This window comes from Microtus ochrogaster, chromosome 7 (assembly GCF_000317375.1).
Source record: "Microtus ochrogaster isolate Prairie Vole_2 chromosome 7, MicOch1.0, whole genome shotgun sequence".
Classification (NCBI taxonomy): domain Eukaryota; kingdom Metazoa; phylum Chordata; class Mammalia; order Rodentia; family Cricetidae; genus Microtus; species Microtus ochrogaster.
In genome coordinates this window covers 30,552,503-30,575,443 of record NC_022014.1, presented here as the reverse complement: position 1 = coordinate 30,575,443, position 22,941 = coordinate 30,552,503, and the positions used below count along the sequence as shown (strand labels likewise).

Here is a 22,941-nt window from a genome sequence, read left to right as displayed (position 1 = left end):
AACATTGCTGGCTACAGAAACTTGGGAATTGCCATTCTCCCTCTATAGTCCAGGAGATTCCTAGAGAAGGTCTCGACTATGCTCAGCCTCATTCAAGGGAAGCAACCATCTTTTCCAACCCAGAGCCAGGGCCTGTGCGGACCCCATATGTCACACCCTGTACTCGTCATCCCACATGGCAGAAAAGCGTTACATTTGGACCACAGTGACAAGTACCTTACCACTGATGTACTGAGCCCTCTTGAGAAAGAGCAGCAGTGGCTTCATGGCCCCAGAGAAGCCCGGCTTGTCACCTCCCACTTTGGTCCCTGTTGCTCCAGGTGATTCCCCATCAAGGTCTTTGGGGGCTTCCCTGCTCCCTTCCTGTGTCCATGCTGCCTGGTCAAGGTCCTAGGGCAGGGGAGCACCGGATGCTCCAACTCACCCTCCTGGGTGAGGGAAGTAATGGATTTTCCCATATTTTCATTTCAGCTGTTCCTAGGCATCCTGAACTTTGCACTTCAGTCTGAGGGCTCCAAAGAATGGCTGCCATGGCAACCGTTTCCATGTTTTTGTCACCAAGGGACTCAACACTCAGTGTGAACTCTGAGGGTGGGGGTGGAGAAGCCCTCCAACCTAGAGAAGTGACTACAGACAGAGGTCACCGTGGCAACTGAGTGCCCCCTTAGCTAAGTGATCGAAGAGTTACCGCCCCAGCCCTGGTTTCCTTTCCCGGGACTGAGCTGAATACAGAATGAACCTCTCTCAGGACACAGCCGTTTCCCTATGTGGCAACCCTCCACCAGTCAGTGTTGTTCCGTCAGACATGGGCTGGATATGTGGAGGCCTCCCTGACTGGGTCCTTGGAGATGGAGACTAATCCCAGACTCGGCACTGATGCCCCCAGGTTCCTCTGTTGGAGTTTTCACACCCTTCACTTCAGAGAATGACTGGATCTAGAGACAAGGGCTTTCCAGAGACGATTACGATGAGGTCACGAGGGTGACTCCATTCCAATGTAACAGGCGCCCGTAAGAGATTAGGGTACGCAGGGGAGTCTTGGGCCTCAGCCTGATGAACAGGCTTAAGCGGGTCTTAGCTTTACAATAAAGTGTCCAAGATGAGAGCTGGCTGGACCAGGTCCAGCCTCGGACTGGGTCCCCTGACTTCCCAGGACACTTTCCTTCTCACTAGGAACTGTGCAACAGCATGGCTCTGACATCGCTGGCAGCCTCAGGACTCACCCTTACCTCAGACCTCTGTCTCCCAGTGAATTATTGTGGAAAGGCAGGCAGCCCCTGCCTCCACTCCTTAGAAACAACTATCACAGACCTGAAAAGAACCTGTTTATCTGAGTCCTGAAGGTTCCCACCAGACACTGCTATGTTCAAGAATTAAGAGGTTGAAGAAATGGCATTTATGAGCCGCCTGTTGGGGGGACCTTCCTAGCTGCAGGCTGAGACAGCATAGGCCCAGGGGCAGGGGAGGGTGGCAGGAGGATTCATGTGATTATGCTGGAAAAAATCCACATTTCCGCTGCCCTTGGCAACGCTTCTGTACATTACAAAGCCCACCAAGTATGAGCTGCACACGCAGCGCATGGGCCAAGCCCCTGCAGTGCACATACCGTTGAAAAGATTGAGAATACACACTGCAACAGCGACCTCAAACAGACCTGCTCTGTGCGCTTAGGGAGCGTGCGCTCTGGCAGCCGCGTGGCACACACCAGGGCTGCTGTCACCTCTGACCGGCTGCTGGCTGCTGCCTTGATCAGGAATGACCAAAGGCTCTCGACTACACCTAGATGTGTGTATGTGATAGATACCACGTGGCCAGGTGACTGAGCACAGTTCATCAGCCGCTCTGCCAGTCTTGGGGCCACACAGGGTTCTGAATACCTTAAGTGAGCCCTTGCCCCTCCCATCATGTGACGCCACAGCAACAAGGTGGCATCTTGGAAGCAGAGAACAGCCCTTGCCAGATCCTGGCTCTGCTGGTACCTTGATCTTAGAATTCTTAGCCACCCAGATTGCAATCCATAGATTTTTATACATTTATAGATTTTTCAGCTGTACTTTGTTAGCGCGCTGCAATTGGCCACACAACGAAACTTGCCCCCACCTATTAGCCTGACTGCTAAACTCCTATTGTGAGGTAAATAGCCTAATATTATCTTGTAAAAGACTTGGGATTCAAATGAAGTCTCCTCCATTCAGAAAGGAGGGAGATGATTCATAGCAAGGTGACCATGGACGTGGAGAGCACACTGGGAGCCCTTAAGTTACAAGTTGCTGTTGGTGCAATGGAAAAAGACCTCAGCGTGAGTCAGAGTGGGGAAGAGGCAGGAGGGCCCATGGAGCAAGCACTGGCCTGTGCCCTGCTGTATAGAAGAGACGCCACACCACAAACCTACCCTCCCTCCCTGAACCCTGTTCACTAGCAACAGCCGATATGACCTAGTGTTCCCCAACTTCTGTGCCTCAAAGTGCTTGGTCCAGGTTAAGCCTGGGCTAGAAGAGCCCTCCAGGCTGTCTGCAACCCCAGCTGAGCTCCTTGGGGAGGAAGCAGCTATGGGATGGAGCAGATCCTTAGAGGAAGTCTAACGAGGGGTAGGAGCTACCTAAAACTCAGACAGGAGGGGCTGGCGAGATGGGTCAGTGGTTAAGACCATCGGCTGCTCCTCCAGAGGACCGGGGTTCAATTCCCAGCACCCACATGGCAGCTTGCAGCTGTCTGTAACTCCAGTTCCAGAGAATCTGACATCATTATACTAATGATGAAATAAAATAAATGAAATAAAGTTTAAAAAAAAAAAAACTCAGACAGGAAGCCAAGCACTCCTCTCCAAAGCGCAGCCCTGAGCTTAGCACCTTGTAGCTAGGTGAGGCAGGCAGTCCCTCTCGGCAATGTACCGGGTCACGGGATGGATTTCCATGCTAGCTTGTTTCTCAGCCACCAGGGCAGGGTAAGCCAAAAAGCCCATCTTCCCTTACCTGAATTCTAGCCACATTTCCAGCTAGCAGGAGCACCTGTTCAGTCCCCCGGCCGAGTCCAGATGTGGCTCAGGGGATGAGAAGGACTCTGGGGGAGGGCCAGTCCCTACAGGAGTCCGGCTTGACAAAAGCCACCTGAGCTGCTCTTGGTGTAGGAGCTGGATGTGAGGCCAAGGGTAGAGAAGAGTGTCTCAGGGGCAGGCCCAGGGCAGCCAGGGTGCTTTGAAGTCTGTTTCTCTTGGGCATAGAGTACAGACTGCAACCCCTGTCCTACGCATATCCCAAGCTGCAGCTCCAGGCTTGTTCTACCATGAAAGTGAGGGAGTGGCCACCCTTCCCAAAGGCCTCAACTTCCTACTAAGGTCCAGTGTCCAGGAAATTCCCAGGCCATTAAAGGCAACTTGAAGTACGCATGGGGAGCCCCTGGCCAGACTCTGTGCTTGGAGCCCCCATAGGGAAACTCTCTGCTGCTCTCTCCCTAGAACCAGTTTCGCTCAAAACCCACCTCCCTTCCTGGCCCACTTCAGCTCTGAACCAGGGGCCATCAAGGCCTGCGAGGAGCTCCAGGCCTCCCAAGAACCTGGCAATTCCAGGAGGGAACAGGAGTTGATGGCCCTGCGCAGAGGTTTAAAGGACCTGACCCTGAGGTCAAATATCCCCACCTAGGCTGGGCCTATGCAAACAGACACCTCTGTTGGCTAATTTAGAGCCTACAGCCAAAGAGAAAGGCCCACCACAGCAGAAGCCACCTGCTGGGCCATCCACAGGAGAACAGAGACTCAGCGGGGAGCAACTGTTCCCCCTTGGCCACGCCCCTCTCTCCAGCACTTCTGTGGGGGAAGCCTCTTGCCTCTCAGAGCTTTCCAGGATTTATATAGGCTGCTCAGAGTGGGCCCTGGGGGCCACCCACAGCTGTCCCTCCTAAGCTGCCCCTTGCTTCTCCTCGCCTCCCTACCCACCTATGCTTTCCTTTTGGGCCGGTCCAGCTAAGGAAGGGTTGACACCCGCCTGCCTCAGAGAAAGCAGCCAGGAAGGATGGGGGAGGACACTGATCCCGCAGAAACCATTAAAATCAAAAGCCCTGTAAATCTCCAGGTGGAAAGAGCATGTCACCGAGCCTAGGCTGCTTCCATGAAATGCAGCCTTGTCCACCCACGCGCAGGCCAGCGTCAAGCCCTGCACCGAGGGTGGCACCTGTGGAGATGCAGACCCGGGCTGACACACATCATAAGATACGCTGTAGCAGTTTGGCCAGGCCCAGCAGCCAGGGACACAGCTTTCGAATCCTGGCTGCTGCCTTCTGCTGCTCCATTCTTGAGAGGGGCGAGGCCATCTTCTAGAGTAGGACATCTGAGAACCATCTTAGAGGAAGACATTAGCCCTGACCCTGAATACCCTCAAGTTCCTTAAAACCAAACCACTCCACACTTGCTTATCCCAGGAAATAAAGAGTGCTTGGGGCCCTACTGCAAGCACAGCACAAAGCCAGCAGGGCTACACACTGACCCCTGTAGAGGGCTGGGCTCTGTCATCAAGGGCAGCTCAAGTGTGAGAACTTGGGAGATGTGGGAACCTCAGGCCATGTTTCTCAAAGCCTTGAAGGCTGCTTGGGGACATCTTTCGAGACAAGTAGGGAGAATCTGGTATGTCTATGAAAACTGCTGGAAAGAAAGCCCGGGACCAGAGACTGGAATGCCAGTGTCTGGCATGAGGGTGTCATTGCAATAGAGACGCAATCCCTGGGATGCCTACCCCAGCTCCATTCTGGCTCACTAGACTCACAGGCTAGACCATCCGCTCTGAGCCTCTGTAAAACAGGAAAGACACCCTTTCCCAGGTAACCTCTGTGGTTTCTCTGAGCCCCTGAGCCATGTCTCCCTCCTAGGAGAACACAGGAGACCACAAGGAGCAAAAAAGAACCAGACCAGCACACAGGCAGATGAGGGCCTGGTGCTGCCCACACCCAGAACAGCCATCTCCTTTTTCTGGACTGGCTGCAGCAACAGTGGCATCAGGCCAGGCTCAAGGCTGGGAAGGGCTGCAGAGTCACCCTGCTTGTACCATCCCCCACCTTGCTCCCCAGGGGGCACTTTCTTGTGGGCACAGAACCTTTGCTGTTCGGCTGTCACTGGGGCTGCCTGGCCTTTCCTGCCCAACCTGGTGGTCACCCACATTCCACAACCTCAGCCTGACTCATGCAGATCCAGCTCCACATCTGGCAGCCAGATGTGGTTGGCACTCTTCAGGAGGGGGGGTCACATCTGGCTGGAGAAACAGGAGGATCCTCAGGGGGGCAGCGACCCCAGGGAGGGTCAGCAAGCCACTGAAAGCATGCTGCTGTCTGGTTTGCGCCCCATTCTCTCAGAGGAAGTCCGGTTGACATGGCTCTTCCCAGAAATCACTGCCAGCAGCCTCTGGTGCACATCAGAGCCTTGCCTTGAAAAGGCAGCCCTGGGGCACTCTAATGCTGCGTCCATCCCCAGTGTCGCTGGAGCAGGTGCAGTAACTTCTATGGCATGGCTGCTAAGGTATCTGCTCTCTGAAGGAACTGGGGCTGCTGAGAAACACTTGATCCCAGGGTCACTGAAAAGAGACAATACTCACGAGGTAGCAAAACTCCATGTCCACAGCTAGGAGACCCCACTCCCTTATTTCCAGTCTGAGACAAGAGACAAGAGCTGGGCTAGCACCGGGCCCTGTTGTTCGAAGCAGAACTTCCACCATGACAGTCCCGTCACCACAACCAAGCATCTGATCCATTCCAGCACTCCTAATCCATTCACTTTCACATCTGCCTCCTTCCCTGCTCACCCCCAGAAATCCATCTCCACCACCACCATCACTGCTGCCCCTCACTACGCTGTCATCTCTGCATGCCAGCTCAGGGGCTCCCTGCTATGGGAACCACCTTCTTCCTTGCCCATCAAGATGTCTTGTGGCTTTCCCTCCAAGCCTGATCTGGAGCTGAGACTCAGTGTTCCACTAGGATATGAATTTGCGAGCCCTCTAAGGGTGGTTATGTCTCTTCTAGGCTGCCGAAGGCTAAATCACAAGCGTGGGGAAGAAGATTGCTCAGGGGATTCCAGAGCACCCAATACTGGGCTTGCTATTTTCCCTTGCTGGGTCTTGGTGAACCAGAGTAATAAGAACTCCTCGCTTCCTCATGGCTGGTGAACACCAGGTAAGGGTGAGGAGGGCCTAGCAGGTGTTCCCAAGGACCATCAGGGGAGCCCAGCCCTGGGTCCGCTATCCTCACCCTATGTTCACCGACTCCAGAGCTCCCAAGGCACAAATGTATACTGAGATACACCAGAGCTCTCCCTCGGTGCTCAGGCCACGCAGGGCCAAGACGCCTGCCCACAGCACTTCCCCTCAAGCTCCGTCCTCTGAAAGCACCAGCCCAGGCTGTCAGGTGGAACCCTTGAGGCTCGTGTGAAAGCATCTTGAGTTTTCCATCTGGTGGTGCCAAAACGTCTTTCAACAAGGGGGTGACTAATAAACATTTCTGAGAATGAAGCACTTTTCCAAGAATTGGCAAGAGGGAGATGATCTCACCTTTCACAAGAGGAGCCCATGTGCATCCCAGGGAGAAGGAAGAGGACACTTAGGCTCCCTGGGCAGCTGCTGGGGGACAGGCGTCACCCTCAGTGGGGTCACAGTGGTTTCTGCACACAGATGTAAGCAGGCCAGCAGGCCAATTCTGATCTCTCTACCGGCTTACACCCAGTACCCGTTTCTCCTGCTTCTCAGACCCCACCAGCCAGTTTCCAGCTTCTGTGCACCGACTCCCGCTAGGAGGGATTCCTGCTTGGTGGGTCCAGGCCACTCAGACTCCCTCCCTCGTAAGGCCAAACCAAGCCCTGGACAGCCCCACTCAGGCTTCTTCTAGGGCTCTCATAATGTATGCCTCTTCCAAATGTATACTCGCTGAGGGCAACCTGTGAGCCATGCAGATCTGTGAGTGCAGTACGCAGCACAGGGCCGAGAGCTCTCTGTGGATGTGTACAGCGGGAAGATGTTGATTGAGGGTGGGAATGGGCTGAAGTGCCTGGACTCCCTAGGTCCCTGTGGCCGGACCACCACATGCGTGTGGTGCGTCGCAGATGGGCGGTCTCTGCGAGAAGCAGCTTGATGCAGTGGAAGACACTGTACAAAGTTAAAGGCATGACAAAGGTCAAAGGAGCCTTTCCCCAAGAAGCAGGGGAACTCGGGAAAGGAGACACCCACGAAGTGGAGGGCCCCAGCCCTTGACCTCAGGGGTAGAGGCCTCGAGAGCAATGGGACACCAAGCGAAGGAGTCTTGGGGTAGGACAGCTCCCTCTATGTCTGGGCTGGCGGGGGGTGGCGGGGGGTGGGAGGATGGCAGTCGTGGTGGGGAGGGGAAGCACGTGTACACACACGGTGCACTCTCACAGACCATCCCACAAAAGAAGGGTGAAGAATAAAAGCCGTCTTCGTGGTAGGGGTTTCTACACTTGTCTTGGCCCTGGCTTTCGAACATCTGTAAGGTAAGCTGGATTCCCCTAGAGGGCAACAGAGGACTGAGGTGCCTCAGCAGAGGTGGGGACAGGTGATGGATGACCTGCTCTCCATTGGCTACTAATAACCCCCTTAGACATGGTGCTGGCACTTTGATATCATATCTCCTCGATATCAAACGGAAACGGAAGCCCAGACTGGTGAAGCTTACAGACAGGAAAGGATTGACCCATCTTTCCCACCCGGGGGGAGGGGGTCTCTCTAGATAGGAGCCAGCAACTTGCTGAGGCCCTGTCATGAAGCTCTCCCTGATCCCCGTTTTTTTCTTGCCTTGCCTAGTATCTACCCACCCACGCTCGGTCTGGCACACCTTGGGTTGCCCAGCCAGTCTCTTCCCATAGGCCTCCTTGGGCTATAGGTTTCTGTCCACTGCTACCATCCAGGATTAGTGGAGCCTGAATCAGAGTTCTCAGGCTGCCCCAGGTCAAGCCTCACTTGGTGGGGTTGGTGGAGAAAGGGGCTCTTCTCTCAGCAGGGGTGGCAAAACCCAGGTTCTAATTAGCAGCTTCTGGAACATCCAAGTGCCCTAGATGGGAAGGAAATGTGTTTCCTAATTGGCCCCCTGCCGGAGTGTCAGTCAGCAAGTAAGAGAGATTAGGCAGCCTCTGAGCCAGCTCTTCTCTTCGCCTGGTCTCACCTCCTCTGTATCTAGGCAGCTTTCCTGTCCATCTTCTTCCTGGGCTAGCCACATCTTCCAAGTGCAGGAGGGCTATCTCAACATACTTAACTCAGGCTATATGGGTCCAACCAAGGACACATAGAAGAGTCTCCACCGCCCAACAGAGCCCAGTGAGAGGCATTTCTCCATCTAAGAGTAAATTTCACACTGCTGGGCAACCCCCTGCGGTACTCACTGCCATGTACCTGCCTACCACCCTACCCAGCCCCTGTGGTCTACCATTTACTCCCTTCTCACCCACGAGGCACTACATATGCCATAGTGCCTGGCTCTTCTGAGCCATACTGAGGAGACCACCCTTACTTCAAATGACATTATTGCATAAGGGAGCCTTGAAACTAAAAAACACGGTGGTCCTTAGAACATGGTATGTCTTTGCCAGAATCTTTATGGATCATAACATCCGCAGCACAAGAGGGCTGCTGAGAGGTGGTAGGGCCTCTGGAGGTATTCTGGGGCCAAAGGGCTTCATGCTCATGAAGGTCCCATGAAAGGTAGTTAGGACCTTGAGAGCAGGTTATGCAAGATACCTGGCTCCCTGTGTCCCCTCATCTCTTTCATGGCACATTCTACCCGAGTTGACACAGCACAAGGCCCTCACTAGAAGCTGAGTGGATGCAGGTACCATGCATGCTCTTGGACATCAGAAACCATGAGCCAAAAATATACCTCAGATGTGTTGTTAGGGAAACAGAAAATGGACTAACTCGGGTCCTCCCAAGGCTGCTGGAGGAGAGAAAGCAGAGTCAGGCAGTAACACTAGGGGCAAGGCACGCTCGGGCCTTGTCATCCCTGAAAAGGTGTACCCGAAGAGAGAGGCCAATGTGGGGCCCAGAAGCCATACCCAACCCTTCCCTACCCAAGAAGAATGCCTCCTGCTAACTACAGGAACACCCACTGCAAGCGAGCACGGTCAGGGAAGCCCCAGCCTTAAATCTGTGAAGAAAAGTCACTGTTAACCTGGTGTAGATGAAAACACTATCAGAGGCCAGGGTGACCCTGGAGGAGAGCAAAACCAGACTAAGAATCAGGTAGATCATGGCATCTACGTCAGTAACTGTAGAGTTTCCCCTTCCCATCTAAAGAACAGAACTGACACTGTGAATCAACCTTTTTTAGCCCATCCAGTACCCTCCCCAGAGAGCTCCACACTGAACCCCACCCACTCCTCCTCAGGCAGGCCTGCTGGCTCCCATTCCTGGTCCAGTGCTGGGGATGGGGTGGGAGCGGTAAGTTAGCCCTCGCATTCCTGACTACACCCCACCTTCTACTTTGCCAGGAGCAGCCATCAGGCCTCAAGGCCAAGCCTGGGAGAGTACAGAAGCCACAGGTTCTCAGCCCACAGGCTGGGGGAGGGACAGGGAAAGACATTTGGGGGCCTACCTCTCTCAGTCTCTGGCAGAGATGGGGGCTGAACCTGAGAAGTAAGATCTTCCTGTAGCTGCCACCTCAGCTTGAAGGAGGCAATGTTTCCTGTATTTCTCAAGGGCAGTGAGCTCGCAGTAACCCAGGTTTGTTCCTCAGTGGGAGCTGGAAGCTTCTGCAGTGCTCTGGGGTGCCCACTCTTTAAGGGGTCTGTTCTTTGGGAAGTTGGCCATGGACCTCCGGTGGAAGGTAGGGTTTGAACCTGGATGCCCACAGCCTGACAATTTGTGAGTCAACACCTAAAACCTGTATATTCTTGCTTGGTTCTGGGGAAGGTCACATGGCCAGGGACAAGTGGGGCTGTCTGGCTTCTTGAGGTCCTCTCTGGCTTCAGTGTGAGGGGCGTGTGTGTGTAGATGCTCACAGTAAAATGAGGTTTCAGAAGTTCTCAAAATTCCCTTGTACCTAATCATGAATTTCTATATGCTGAGAAGCCCTGGCTACTAGCCTGATTAAGGGAGAAAACCACAAGTCTGGCCCCCCATGTGGCATGGGTTCCTCTGAAAGTCTCGGGAACTGCTCAGGGTCCTGGTGGGGGGGGGCATAGCTTACAGTGCAGACTCTTCTTTATCTTGCCACGCCCCAGGGGTACCCCTAAACAGTCATGGCTCTCACCCACTCCAATGCTGGAGAACCTCGTTCAAGCAGGAGATTGAGACAAAGGGAGGGGTATGAGCGAGGACACTGAAGACCAGAGAGCAAACGTGTGGGCTGCAGCCACACAGCCCTCTGGAGCAGAGTTTAACAGAGTCCAGACTAGGAATCCCAGCCTCCGTGTCCCTTACTGGCCTGGATGCCCCTGTGCAGAGCGATTGGGAAGAGACAAGGCATTCTTGGGCATGAGATTTCACGGACCCCAGGGACTCTGTGACACAAGTCACCGACAAGCCTCCCCCCACCCCACTCACCATAGTCCTTCCTGCAGTATTTCTTCATGTTCATCTTCAGCTTCCCTTTGGAGGCCTTGCAGTAGGAGTCACAGTCTGCAGGGGAGGACACAGACAGAAACTCATTAGGCCACTAAAGAATGGGCTGGTGGCCGAGTAGGCCACCTCCCTAGATACCCAGTGGTATCCATGGGCCAGGCCGAACGGGTGGCCATTCAAGACAGGCTGGCTTTCTAAAGAGACCATTGGGACAAAGGCCACCTCTCTCCCCTCAGCCTGGTGAAATATTTCAGCCTCCACGAGAGCCTTCGGGACCACTGTATCATGCCACCCAGGGTTTCAGAGTGCCACCCCAATTCCTTCTGCCTTAAGATTCAACCAGAGCTTGATTAAAGCAGATAGAGGCTTCATTGTCGCCCTGCTGCTGGGGTCTGTGTCAGGCACTGGCTTTCATGGCACGAAGCCTCTGGCTGGGGTTAGGCCCCAACAAAAGAGGTCACAGGGGAAATTAGCAGTCCATGAAACATTTGAAAACCCCTTTGGTGTCCACTCCAGTGAAGTGTGCAAGGAAAATGCCCACGAAAAGAGTTTAGCCCTAATGGGCCCCACTGCTGAGAGGCTGGCCTGCCGGCCACTGGCTACTGGCCATACCTGCAGGCCACAGCTTTGGGGGTTCTAGGCTCTAAGAGAGCCAGGCAGACAGGAGATGCTTTTGTTCAGTAGTTTCCATCTCCTGAAGTAGCTCTGTCGACCCCACCCTTGAATGTAGCCTAACCTTGCTCTCTCCTGCCAATGACTTCCACTTATCAGATGACGTAATAATCTCTTCATGAGGTCTGTATGATAGCCCAGCAGGAAACTGCCAGCCACTTGCCATGATGGCAACGCTATATGTGCTGAATCTCCCCAAAAGTCTTATAGTTGGTCTCTCAGCTAACCATGCTGTTCCCATTGGGCAGGTAAGACAACTGAGGCTCAGAGTTAGGTACGCTACCTACCAAGGTCAACATGGGAGACGCACGCACGTGGGGATGCAGAACGGGAGGACAGGTGCACTACACCTCTGTCTGCTCCCAGCCTGTGGCCATGATCTGCAGGGCACATTCAGTGGCCACCTCTCCAGAACCTGTCTGCAGCCCCCAGCAAGTAGCTCTTCTCTCCAGGCACCAGATGCCCTGACCAACGCCTCCCTTAACCAGTGTGACTCTATCCACCATCAGGAGCCGTGGCCCAAATTCCACAATTGGGGGCCAGCCTCTTGGGGCTCAAATTCAGCAGCCAGTTTCAAGAAAGGGAAGAAAATCATGTCTTCTTCCTCCTTGCCCTGTGGCTTGTCCTTCTGGCCCCACCTCAGGATGGCCCTGCCCAGGGACAGTAGAGACTACAGTGTCAGGCTCTTCTGCCAGCTGGGCTGCTGACTGCAAGGGCCAGGCTCTCCAGAGAGTATGGAGTTCATTCTGAGTGGCAATGCACAAAGAAGGCAGGAAAGGATGCAGCCCCCACACAGACGTCTACTACAGCATCACTCATCACGGCTGCCCTTCCTTGCCGGGAGCATCTGTGTTGAGTGCCTGTGCCGTCACACGGGCAGCAGCCACTCCATGGATGAACCCAAGTTGTGCACACATTCCGGTGCTTGTGAACAGATTTGGAAACCAGGTTGTGCATGCATTCCGGTGTTTGCAAGTAGGCTTGGTCAGTCTCCTGTCCTGTGCTCTACACACCTAGGGAGGCAGGTGGAGCCAAACGATATCCCTGCAGGGTCTGCTTAGAGTCCACTTGGAGCTGTTGTGTAATGTTTCGTGAAGTTGTTGGCCCAACAGAGTGCTTTCATTTCCAATAATGAAGAAGTCACACTGCCCTGAGTCCTCCACCCAGGCTCACCAAGTATTACCCATGCAGCAACCCAGGTGGAAAGGATACTATTGTAAGAGGGAGATATGGTGCCCAACTTAAAATAGTGGAAAAGCTGAGCTTGGGCCTGCCCAAGGGGAGTCCCATCCTACAGAGTAAAAGAAAAAACATTCAAGTCCTAGGACCAAACTACCCCCAAACCTTCAGCATCACTGCCCATACCCTGGGAATAGCCAAAGTTCTAGAGCTAAATGTGCATCCAGAACAGACATTATCCAAGAATGGGCAGCAGTCACCACTGCGTAATGACTTCAGTGCTTCAGAACTTGCATACCAGGGCCCAGCCATCTTGGTATTTCTCAAAGGCTGCACACACCCTGGTGGCACGGCCATCTCTCAGGAAGCCTTGTGGCTTGATGAACTCTCTACCTGTAGACCAGTCCACTGAACGAAAGAGAATCTAAGGTTCCGAAAGTCTCCCGGAGGCAGCCTGTGAGCCTAACCCCTTGTCCCCGGGGCCAGCCCTAAAGTACTGGGGTTTCAACCACCACTCAGGCTGAGATCTGTCCACAGCAGGCTCTGAGTTCCTTCACCGAAGCAGCAGCCTGCATGTCTGAATTTTGAGTGCTCCCTGGTAGGTCCAGAATAAGAGAGATGGTGTTGCACCCAGCGCCTGGCTCAGCAGAGGAAAGGCCAGACAGGTGGTTAACTCAAACTCAGAGAGAGATGCCATTCTCCTCTGCAAAATCTCCCTTTTTCTTTCACGTTCCAATTCAATACTGAGCTAGGCAAACACACCACCCTGTTAGAGGCTGGGAGGGATGGGCTGAAGCAGTTTCCTCTGGAGAAACCGAAGAACCTTTAGAATACGGATACATAAGAGCTGTGCACTCCACGTTAGGTTCAGATCGCTGTGGTTGCTGGACAAGTGGTTCTTGGGTAAGGAAAATGGCCTCGTGCTGGCTTCCCTCATTATCATCACACACAACTAGAGACAAATACCAGCTGAAAGCCCTGCTCTGATTCTTACAACAACATGGTGTCTGCTTGGCAGCCACTCACAGGGCCTCTCCTTGTTCTGTTCCGAGACAGCTATAAAGACAGTGAAAAGATGAAAATTCACACTAACGCCAGGAATGGAACTGATAGATGACCCAATGCCTGAATCTGGGAGCAATCTCAATTAATTAAAGGCAGATGGTGGTGGATGAGGCAAAGTCAATCCGGGTTTTACCTGCAGAAACAGTTCTTTGTCTGATGGAAAGAAAGATCACAGAAGAGGAGGAGGAGGAAGAGAAGGAGGAAGAAGAAGAAGAGGAGGAGGAGGAAGAGGAGATGACAGCAAGACAATGAGCAGAAAATAAATAGGAAGCATGAGCAGGGCAGGGTTAAGGAAGGTAGGACTGCAAGCCATCTGTACTGACTCTCTGAACTTGTATTTTATCTAAATCATGGATGCGGAGAATTGGAAGGACATGGTGACAGGAGCAGATGCCAGCCCCACAGAGCCAGGTAGCAAGGGGACAGAGCTCTACCTGTCTGACATGGGGCTCTGCAAAGGGCCAAGCCATAAATATGTGACAGCCATAAACCCTCACATCTACTAACCTCTCGAGAAGCTCAGAAGCAATCACATACAATGGACATAACAGGCTCAAAAACATCTAAAAAGATACAGCTTCTATGAAACTGGGGAGGAAATGGTGCTGAACTCAAAAGCCCCAGGGTACATAAGAGTTGGGAAAATAGAAACTAAAGTAATTCAGAAACCCAGTAGCACAATTACAATTCACTTCTGCAGCAGCAGGGAGAACAAAACTGTGGGAAAGGATTGGGCAGAGAGAACACACCCTGCAGAAACTCTCGCTATGCAGAGGGAAAGGCTCAGACGGGAAGACTAGAGAGAATAAGGGCATCCAAGAGAGGGAAGAGCTGATACATGCCTGGACTTCAGCCGAGGCCCAAGAAAAATGGAAATCAGACTTGTGAGTAGTAGGGGTAGGACTTCTGAGTGCAGGACAGAACCACATGTGCAGAAGGAAGGGTTCAATGCATTTTATTTCAAAATCAAGGAAAATAGGTCAAGGCCCAGATATATCTTTGAAATACATGAAAAATGCTACAGTAAGAAAAACATACATCCAGATAGAAAAAGAGCAATAAAAAGAAATGGGTAGATGATTACTGAGGAATGATTACAATGTCTTCAGGGAAGAAACTTTCAACACAAGAATTTTATACCTAGCTAGACAGTCTTTCCATACACAAGAGTCACAGTCACACACACACAAACATTCTTAAGTATGTAGAGCTCAGAAAATAATTCAACATTTGCCTTCCAACCACCTATAAAGTAAATAAAAAAATTGAGGACTTTAATAAGGGAAAGTTGTGCTATAAACACAACATGTCCCTGAAGTCAATAAACATAAAAATTTCAAATTTGGTTCTAAAACTTAAGCAAATATCAAAACTGTTAAAATGCTTACAAAAGAACAGTAAGAATATCTGATTATAAGAATTTAGGGGTAAAGAAGATTGCAGCCAAGCCTGACAACCTGAGCTCAATCCCCAGAGCCCACAAAGTAGAAGAAAACCAACTCCAAGTTGTCCCCAACCTCCACATCTGCACGATGACACACTTCTAGCCACACAGATGCACACGATAAACAAGTGTAACAGTGTTTTGATTATTTTATATGCGCAATAAGATTTCACTGAAATATATTAAGCAGAGAAAGACACACAGACAGACAGACAGACAGACACACACACACACACACACATGTAAGTAGAAAATGCTAAATTAATTCTAAGAAACTGAAATTGTACAGGCCACACTTCCTGACCACAGTGTAACTAATAATACTTGTTATGACGGAAGAAAGGATCAAAATAAGCAAACCAGACTCAGCCCTAGAAACTCTTTTTTAAAAAAAAATAGAGTAAAACAAAACTCAAGAGAGAGGATGAATTAATAACAGCAGAAGCAGAAATAAGGAGAATGGGGGGGGGGGCTTAAAATTACAAATACACCCAAAGCTTGACTCTCTGAAATGCCTCCAAACAAACTTTTTTTAAATAAAGGCCAGACAAAACATTGTCATGTCTAATTATGAATACAAGAAAGAAAACAGGCAGGCTGAGGAGAATGAGAGAGCCATGACCTACAGACATGCTGCGAATTAGAAGGCTATTGTACAAGGACTCCAGGCGAAAGTCCTGGAATCTGAAGGAAAGGCATACTTTCAGGAGAACTGAAATGACCAAAGTGAACAGACACGTCTAGAATGAGCCAGGTTAGGAGCCTGTGATGATGCGGGCATTTCATGCTGCTTGATTTATTAAGAAACAGAAAAGGATGGAACATTCTTAAATGAGAGACTGCATTAGCAGCCCTGAAACTGATCATTTCACTATGTGAAGAAACAAGCAACACCACAGTTTCGTGTCTCAACCTTCATACAAAAGACCCGGGACCAGATAGGGCAGATCCTACCGACCCATAGTCATCAGCCTCCTTTCTAGAAACCCATCCACTCTACTTAGTGAGCACCCGCCATCGCACTCCTGACCCTAGAGATCTCTGGCTGAGCGATTAGCCAGGTAAACACTGGCAGATCTTTAGGGGCACCTGCTCCAAGACGCTCCTTCCACCAGGTTCTCCTCCCCCACCAAAGACAAGGGCTGCCAGGGTTGGCCCCTGGTGCCACCTGGTCTCCACTTGGACATTATCCGTCCCGGGGAGGGCTGCTGGGACCCAGAAGGAGCCATCTGCCCAGCCTGCAAAGGCTCATCTCGGCTGGCTGGCATCCCAGCCCCTCTTGGGAGCAGTCTACCTCCTTTTCATCCTCCCAACTGTTCTCCTGACCAACCCTCAGGCAAGAGCCAAGAGGTGCCCCGCAGGCTAAGCCCCTTCAGGCCTCTGCTGCACCTTGGGTAGCTGCCCCCCTCTGCTCTGCCTCCTGTGCCCAGGTGCCAAAACCCTGCTGGGCCAGCCTGCTCGCTGCTCCAGGCGCATCTCCAAGCATATGGCAAGCAGAGCCTAGCGGCCTGTGGCACTGCAGCTGGCACCTCCCCTCAGAGCAGGGCGGGGAGCTGGCAAAGGTCTCCCTCTCGTAGCCCTGGCCCACTCTCCAGCCATACTTCTGCCCCTGCTCCTGTTGCCATTGGGAAGTTCTGGGCTGGCTAGGGTAAGTGAGGAACATAGTCAGTGTGGTCCACCATGGGATGGAAAATCCTAGGGAACTGGGTGAGCTTTGGCCCCAATGGCTGGGTGCTGGGTAAGGGTTCTTGGTTCCCTCTGATTGGAGGAAATAGCTCAAGGAGAGAAGGGCATCTATCTGTTTGGGTCAGGTCATTCTCCCCAGCAGGTGATAAAAGACAAGAGGAGCCAGTTTGCCTGACCTGCAACTGTAGGCAGCATGAACTCTGCCCAGGCCAACAATTCCAACTTCAATGTCAGCATTCGGGTGCCCAGGGTAATCCAGGGAGCTCACAACAGCTATCATGGGGCCATGGGAAAAGCACTCCAATTCTTGCTCCTGGTCACTGTAGGTGATTTCCTCTCTGTCAGGCAAGACCATCTTTCCAACCCTCTCACCAACAAGCACTTGTCAGAGCAATGAGCCACTCCTCCAAAAGATCTGAGCCCCACGTAGCTCCTGGACCACCATGCAACTATCTCTCTACTGTGCTGCTGGGCTCACCCACTGGTTCATCTCCCCTAAGTCCCTCTGCCCTTAACAAAAACATGTCCACTTAACCTTGAGCCATGGGGCTCCTGAAATGAAGCCACTTCTAGCAACAGACTGACATAGGAGCTGAGCATACTGTGTTTTGCAACCTCTGTGACAATCAAGTGGGAGGAAGCCCACAAGATGCTCAGAAGGTAAATAGCGCCTCCTGCCAAGCCCAGTGACCTGAGTTCAATCCCTGATGCCCACTTAGTAGAAGGAAAGAACCAATTTTGGTATGTTGTCCTCTGACCTCCACAGGTGTATGCACCAGCACACACACATGGACAGACGAACAGACAGACAGACACATATGAACAAAATATGTAATAATTAAAAGGAGAAAGACCCAAAATGTTTAAACAAAGAAAGCAAATGATTTGGTCCTTAACCTACAAAAAACTGTTGTGACTCAATAAAAATGAGACTGGCAAAACTTCAAGGAGATGAAAAGGTGATTCACAAGAAAGTAAACTCAAGCTGGGCGGTGGTGGTGCACTCCTTTAATTCCAGCACTTGGGAAGCAGAGGCAGCTGGATCTCTGTGAGTTCAAGACCAGCATGGTCAACAGAGCGAGTTCCAGGACAGCCAGGACTGTTGTACAGTAAAACCCTATCTCAAAAAAGAAAAAAAAAGACAGACAGACAATACACACACAGAGAGAGAAAGAGAGGAAGAAAGAGAGAGAAAGAGGGAGAGAGAGAGAAGAGAGTTAACTTGAAAGCACATGAAGAGATGTAAATATTTCAATTTCAAATTTCAAAGAAGCATGCCTTAGCCAAGGGAAGAAGGCACTTCTGCCCAGGAAACCAGCAAAGGTAGGCGTGCACACACACTCATGCCAAGTGGTTAAAGCATGCCTGGCACTGAATGTCCCAATCCTGAGGCCACTCTCCTCTGACACAGCCACACTGTTTCTATGATTTTACCATTCGCTTGAGAAGTTCTCCTAAGCCCTCCCTACACGGCTGACTCTGGTTCTAGGTATATTATGAGGCAAACAGAACAGCAGTTGGCACAATGACACGGGGGCGGGGGGGGGGGCAGGCCAGTCACATGAGTTCCACTGTGAGTGTCATGAAAGAACGAAACCCAGAAAATGAAGTCTGTGAACTGGGCACACTAGTTGAGAAGGTCAGGAGGCAAGTGGAGAAGTGGAGACCCCACAGAGACAGGAAGGTCATCCTGGTGAGGTAGACAGAAAGTCACGCAATGTAACCATGTCACACAAGGGCTCCCAGAAATCTGCCACAGTCTCCCCAGTATGTAAGCTCCCTTTCTCCTAAAGCCTATGTTCCTAACAATAAGGCCTTCTCTTCCATGTTTGTCCACATGGCTCGCCCTGCCAGCAGCTCACTCTGGAGACCTCGGCTCTGAGTGGAAGAAACTGAGTGGGGGGCGCTAACAAAAACCATTCTTGTCAGTAAAAATGGATCCTACAAATGTGTCTTCTGCTCCGTGGCCCTTGACTATCCTGAGCCTCTATGTCTCCGTCAGTGAACTGGGGTAGTAGCAATGATGGTGATAGCAACACACTGCAGGATCCAGGCAGGATGACAGGGTCGGGGGGGGGGGGGGGGGGACAGACTGTTGGATATGACAGTTGGACTAGGGGCAACTTGGGGGACCCACCGGAAGTACGGGGTGGAGACTGTCCTTTGGGTATGAGAGACAACCCACACAATGGGTTATTCCAGGCTCAGCAGCTCTATCTGGATCTCAGTGCCTTTCCTTTTGAGACTCCACTGAGCCTCGTTTGAGCCTGTTCCTAGGCACGTGGTGGGCAGCCTCCCTCTGAGCTCAGTGGGGAACTTTGATTCTTAGCACCCACTTCCCAGCCTGGAATGGTCTATTCCTCCTCCTAGCAACCAGACCTTAGTGTCCCCAGACTTCATACAGGGTTCATTACCAATGATCCTGGGGACCTCCAGATGGTATAAAATAAGCTAAGGGCAGTGACCACGGCTACCCAAATAAGTAGAGCCATAAACACAGGCTCTATTGGCACTGGCAACGGCCGGCTGGCTGCTCATGAGGTACCTAGCTAGTGAGTTCTTCAATCTTCTGAGTACTCTGTACACATTGGCACTGGATGGAGGTGGCGGGTTCGGGGGGAGCACAGGAGATAGGAGGCCAAGATGCCTTCAGAGGCACGAGCTGCCATCTACAGAAAGAGCACCTCCAGCCCCTGTGTGTGGCAGTGAGCTGTCCTCAGGGTGTGTGGTGCTGGTGGGAAGGGGGCTACAGAGGCATAGAGGTGCTGGTGCCAGGACCCTACACAACCATGTCTCCTTGAGTACAGCACTGTGCCTTACAGTTTCGGATTCCTGACTGAGGTCACTGGAGATATGGCTGTCATCTTTTACAATCCTGCTACGATGAGGCCTGACATGTAATCAGTACCAGGATTATTGCAGCCCTCATTATTCTGACTCTAACTTAAAGAATCGTGAGAGAAAACCAACTTCACTGGATTTCTGTCACATCCAATTTCTGTTTAAGCCCAAAGACATTTCTCTCTCAAATATGTCCTTGATGCCTTGAGTTATGGCTGACCTCTGCCTGTCCTGTTGTCTTTAGAGGATTTGTTTCCTCGGGGCACGCCTCACACTGCAGTGAAGGGATTATCGGTTTATTTGTGTCTCCTTTCCTATCTGGAGTCAGGGGCTGCAAGCCGGGTCCCTAGGGACGAGGACACTCATCAGGCCCTCAGGAAGTATTTGCTGAACAGTTCAGGCTGCGGCTGCATGCGGTAGGCCAAGACCCTAGGCCCCACTTGCCTTAGCCCAAGACCGGAAGACACTAGGCTCAGTATCAGAACCCACAGGAAGCAGCCAGTCTGGGTCAGCGGCAGAAAAGTAAAGGCTGGAAGCAAGATTCCAAAGGATGGAAAAAGGCAATTTGGGAAACACCGCAATCCATAAAAAGTGAGGCTTGGCACACACAGAGCCCTGCCTGAGGAGGAGGGTGGGAGTCGATAAATCTTCCCTCTCCCGGGAGCTTGGATGGGCTTTGGTGTTTTATTTGGACTTTAATAACACAGATCCAAAATCCACCACCTTATTATGAAAATATATTTGCAGATTTTAAATACCAGCCCTTGGACTCTGTAGGCAGCTCTCGCTCCAGAGACGGGAGGTCTCTGCAGGGGAGAGCCCTGGAGAGGAGCAGCCCTGGTCCCATGCTACCTGGCCTCAAGGCGCATCCTGCTCCAATCTTTCCTAACACACTGGGACCCCCAAAGGGAAAAGACAGAGTTCTGCCGGGTTTAAGGAAGTGGGACAAACAGCCAGGCCCTTCTGCCTGTGGCTGATGACAGGGTTAGGACGGCTTGGCTCGGGCTTCTTCTCTGCGGCCTGACTGGGGGTGGGGTTCCAGGCTGGAGGAGGTCAGGGGCTGTACTGACCACAGGAGGGAGCAGCCCCTCTTTTCCCCTTGGAACAAGAGGGTGCAAATGAGCCCTCAGCATGCTCTTTCTTCTTGCTGAACAAGATGGATTGGAAAACAAATTGGCTCAAATAAAGCATGTAATTAGATTAGAGCCTCTTGCCCAGAGCCTCTGGGGCTGCAGAACGCCCTCCTGACTGGAGAGAGGACACCTTGGCTGGCTAAAGTAGCTCCCAGACGGCTAGAATTCTCTCTTGACCCTCAGCTGTCCTCCCACAGGTCGCCAGTCAATGTCAGTTATGCAGAGGGGACAGAACGCAGACCACCCCAGGCTTTAGGATTGCCCCGCACCCCACCTGCTGATACTGCCTCAGCCTTGGAGGGCAATAGTGTCCAATCCGAGTAGCAGAAACACGTGGATGTGGTAGGGAAAACCAGGACAGCCCCTGCCAATGCACTTCTGCATCTTGCTCGCTGTGTGACCTATGCCACCAAGAAGTAGAACTAGCATGCCACCCGTGAGAAGACAGAGGCCCAAAAGGCTGTGTCAGCTACTTCCTGGAACTCGCAAGATAGGTCTCTCTGTCCAAAGACATGGGAACTCAGAGAACCATGTGAGCACGAACCCCTTAGTGTCTCTGTCCAGTGCAAGGGCTGCCCCTGCTTAAGGAACCTGGGCAAGCATGTCTATGTGGCTGCTACTGTGTATCATCCACCCCTCATCACTCCCCTCCCCGAATTCTGCCTCCGGTGTGCGCACAATGCCCTGCCCTTCGGACCACCAGCCATGCCTTTGGGAAATCAAGCCATTTTCACAGCCTGCCATGTTCAAAGTGTTGCTGGACCCAGGGAAGAAATTCCTTTTCCCCAAACTATTTCTAAATCCTTCATCAGAATGACAAATGAGTTCTGGCACGGGCACTGAATAAGAACTCAGACAAGGGAAAGAAAATCACAGAAAGAAGCGAGAAAGACAAGACACTTGGGGCTCCTGCTTGTGATAACTTATCTCTAGAAAATAAAATAAGGACTGACAAGGGACACCCTATCAATAAATGTCATCCAGACCACCTGCTTCCCTGGCCAGCTACACAGGACAGGCTCCGCCGGCACCCATAGCACCATCTGGGGCCTAGAACTCGGTAAGGTATTCTTCATGTTTAAAGGATAAGCAGACACAATCTTTGCATCGACAACCCGCTCTGGAACTTTCCACGGACCACTGGAATGCACACAGAACTCACTGTGCCCAAGCTACAGGATTTCTCATGACCCCAGCAGCAGACCCATCCTTGCTTAGCTCAAGTTCTCTTCCCGTTAGCCGAAGGGTAGAACAGGACTGTCTTTGGCTGAGCCTCACCTGACTTCTGTTACCCTCCAGATGGCCTTAGGTCCACCTTCTGGAACAGCCTACACCAGCCCACCTGTTGAACCAACAGGAGAGTCCTCCAGACTTCTGCAGAAGAGCCCACTCCTTCCTCAGCTACCAGTGTGGTGTTTAGAAGCCCTGTAGAGTCTGGCCCGCCAGCCTCCCTGTTCCTCAGCTGTCGCTGTGCAGAGGAGACAGAATCACCTCCTCTTCACTTTGTGGCTAGCTGTGTTGAGCGAGAAACAGTTCCAGGTTCCCTGGGAAGCGTGACAGGAAGCCAGCACACACTGGGGGCCACTTGGCTGCTCTTCTAGTTCTCGGGGGAGAAGCGGTAGACGGTGAAAGTTTTCATAGAGGTAGAACTGCTATCCACAAGGGAAGCCCCTCAGGCTGTCATTTAGAGCTTAATTATTCTTTGTTTACAGACACTGAAAATAAATTTTACAGCCACATTATGAACATAGTGTACACAGTCACCCCGATATCTAGGGGAGATTCAAACACTCTAGGACTATCTACAGGTACCAACATCCACAGAGGCTTAAGACCCTCATTTAAAAAAAAAAAAGCAATATCCATTCATATTTGCCTCCACATCTCTCTCATCAAACCCAGAATCTCACATGTGCTAGGAAAGTACTCTACCACCAAACTATATAACCAAACCCTTTGATAGTTCATCTTAAAGCAGGGTTTTACCCAGGCTGGAGTCACATCTGTGAAGGCAATGAGTACCCTTGAACTACCTGCTAGGAAATTCCCGGTCAGGCCTCTAGAGAGAATCCAGAACGCCTCTGGTGGATAAAGCACCATTCAGTTCTCTGACATCGGGGGCATGAGTGCTAGATAGCTGGTACCCACAACGCCAGCTTCTGCTGGAAGTCGGGAAGGAGCAACCCCTGGGACTAACTCACAGGACTAACTCAGAGCTGCCTGGTCTCAGGTGCCTCCTCCTCACTTGGTAGTTGAGCTCCCTGGTGACTCTGAGGATGATCCAGACTAGTTCCTTCCTCCCAGCGACATGCTCACGAGCTCTGAAACCTTTCATCAGCATCCAAGTTCAAAACTCGCACCTCCCCCATGAGTTCTGCAA

General features: G+C 51.8%; 1 protein-coding gene across 1 annotated transcript in view; it reads right to left on the bottom strand.

The window, feature by feature from the left end:
• Ntn1 (netrin 1) overlaps positions 1-22,941 on the bottom strand; it is a 180,653-nt gene that overhangs the window by 4,636 nt on the left and 153,076 nt on the right. Inside the window, exon 6 of the mRNA XM_013347425.2 lies at positions 10,524-10,598. Within this exon, the coding sequence (XP_013202879.2) occupies positions 10,524-10,598 (75 nt within the window). The remainder of the gene's footprint in view (positions 1-10,523; positions 10,599-22,941) is intronic.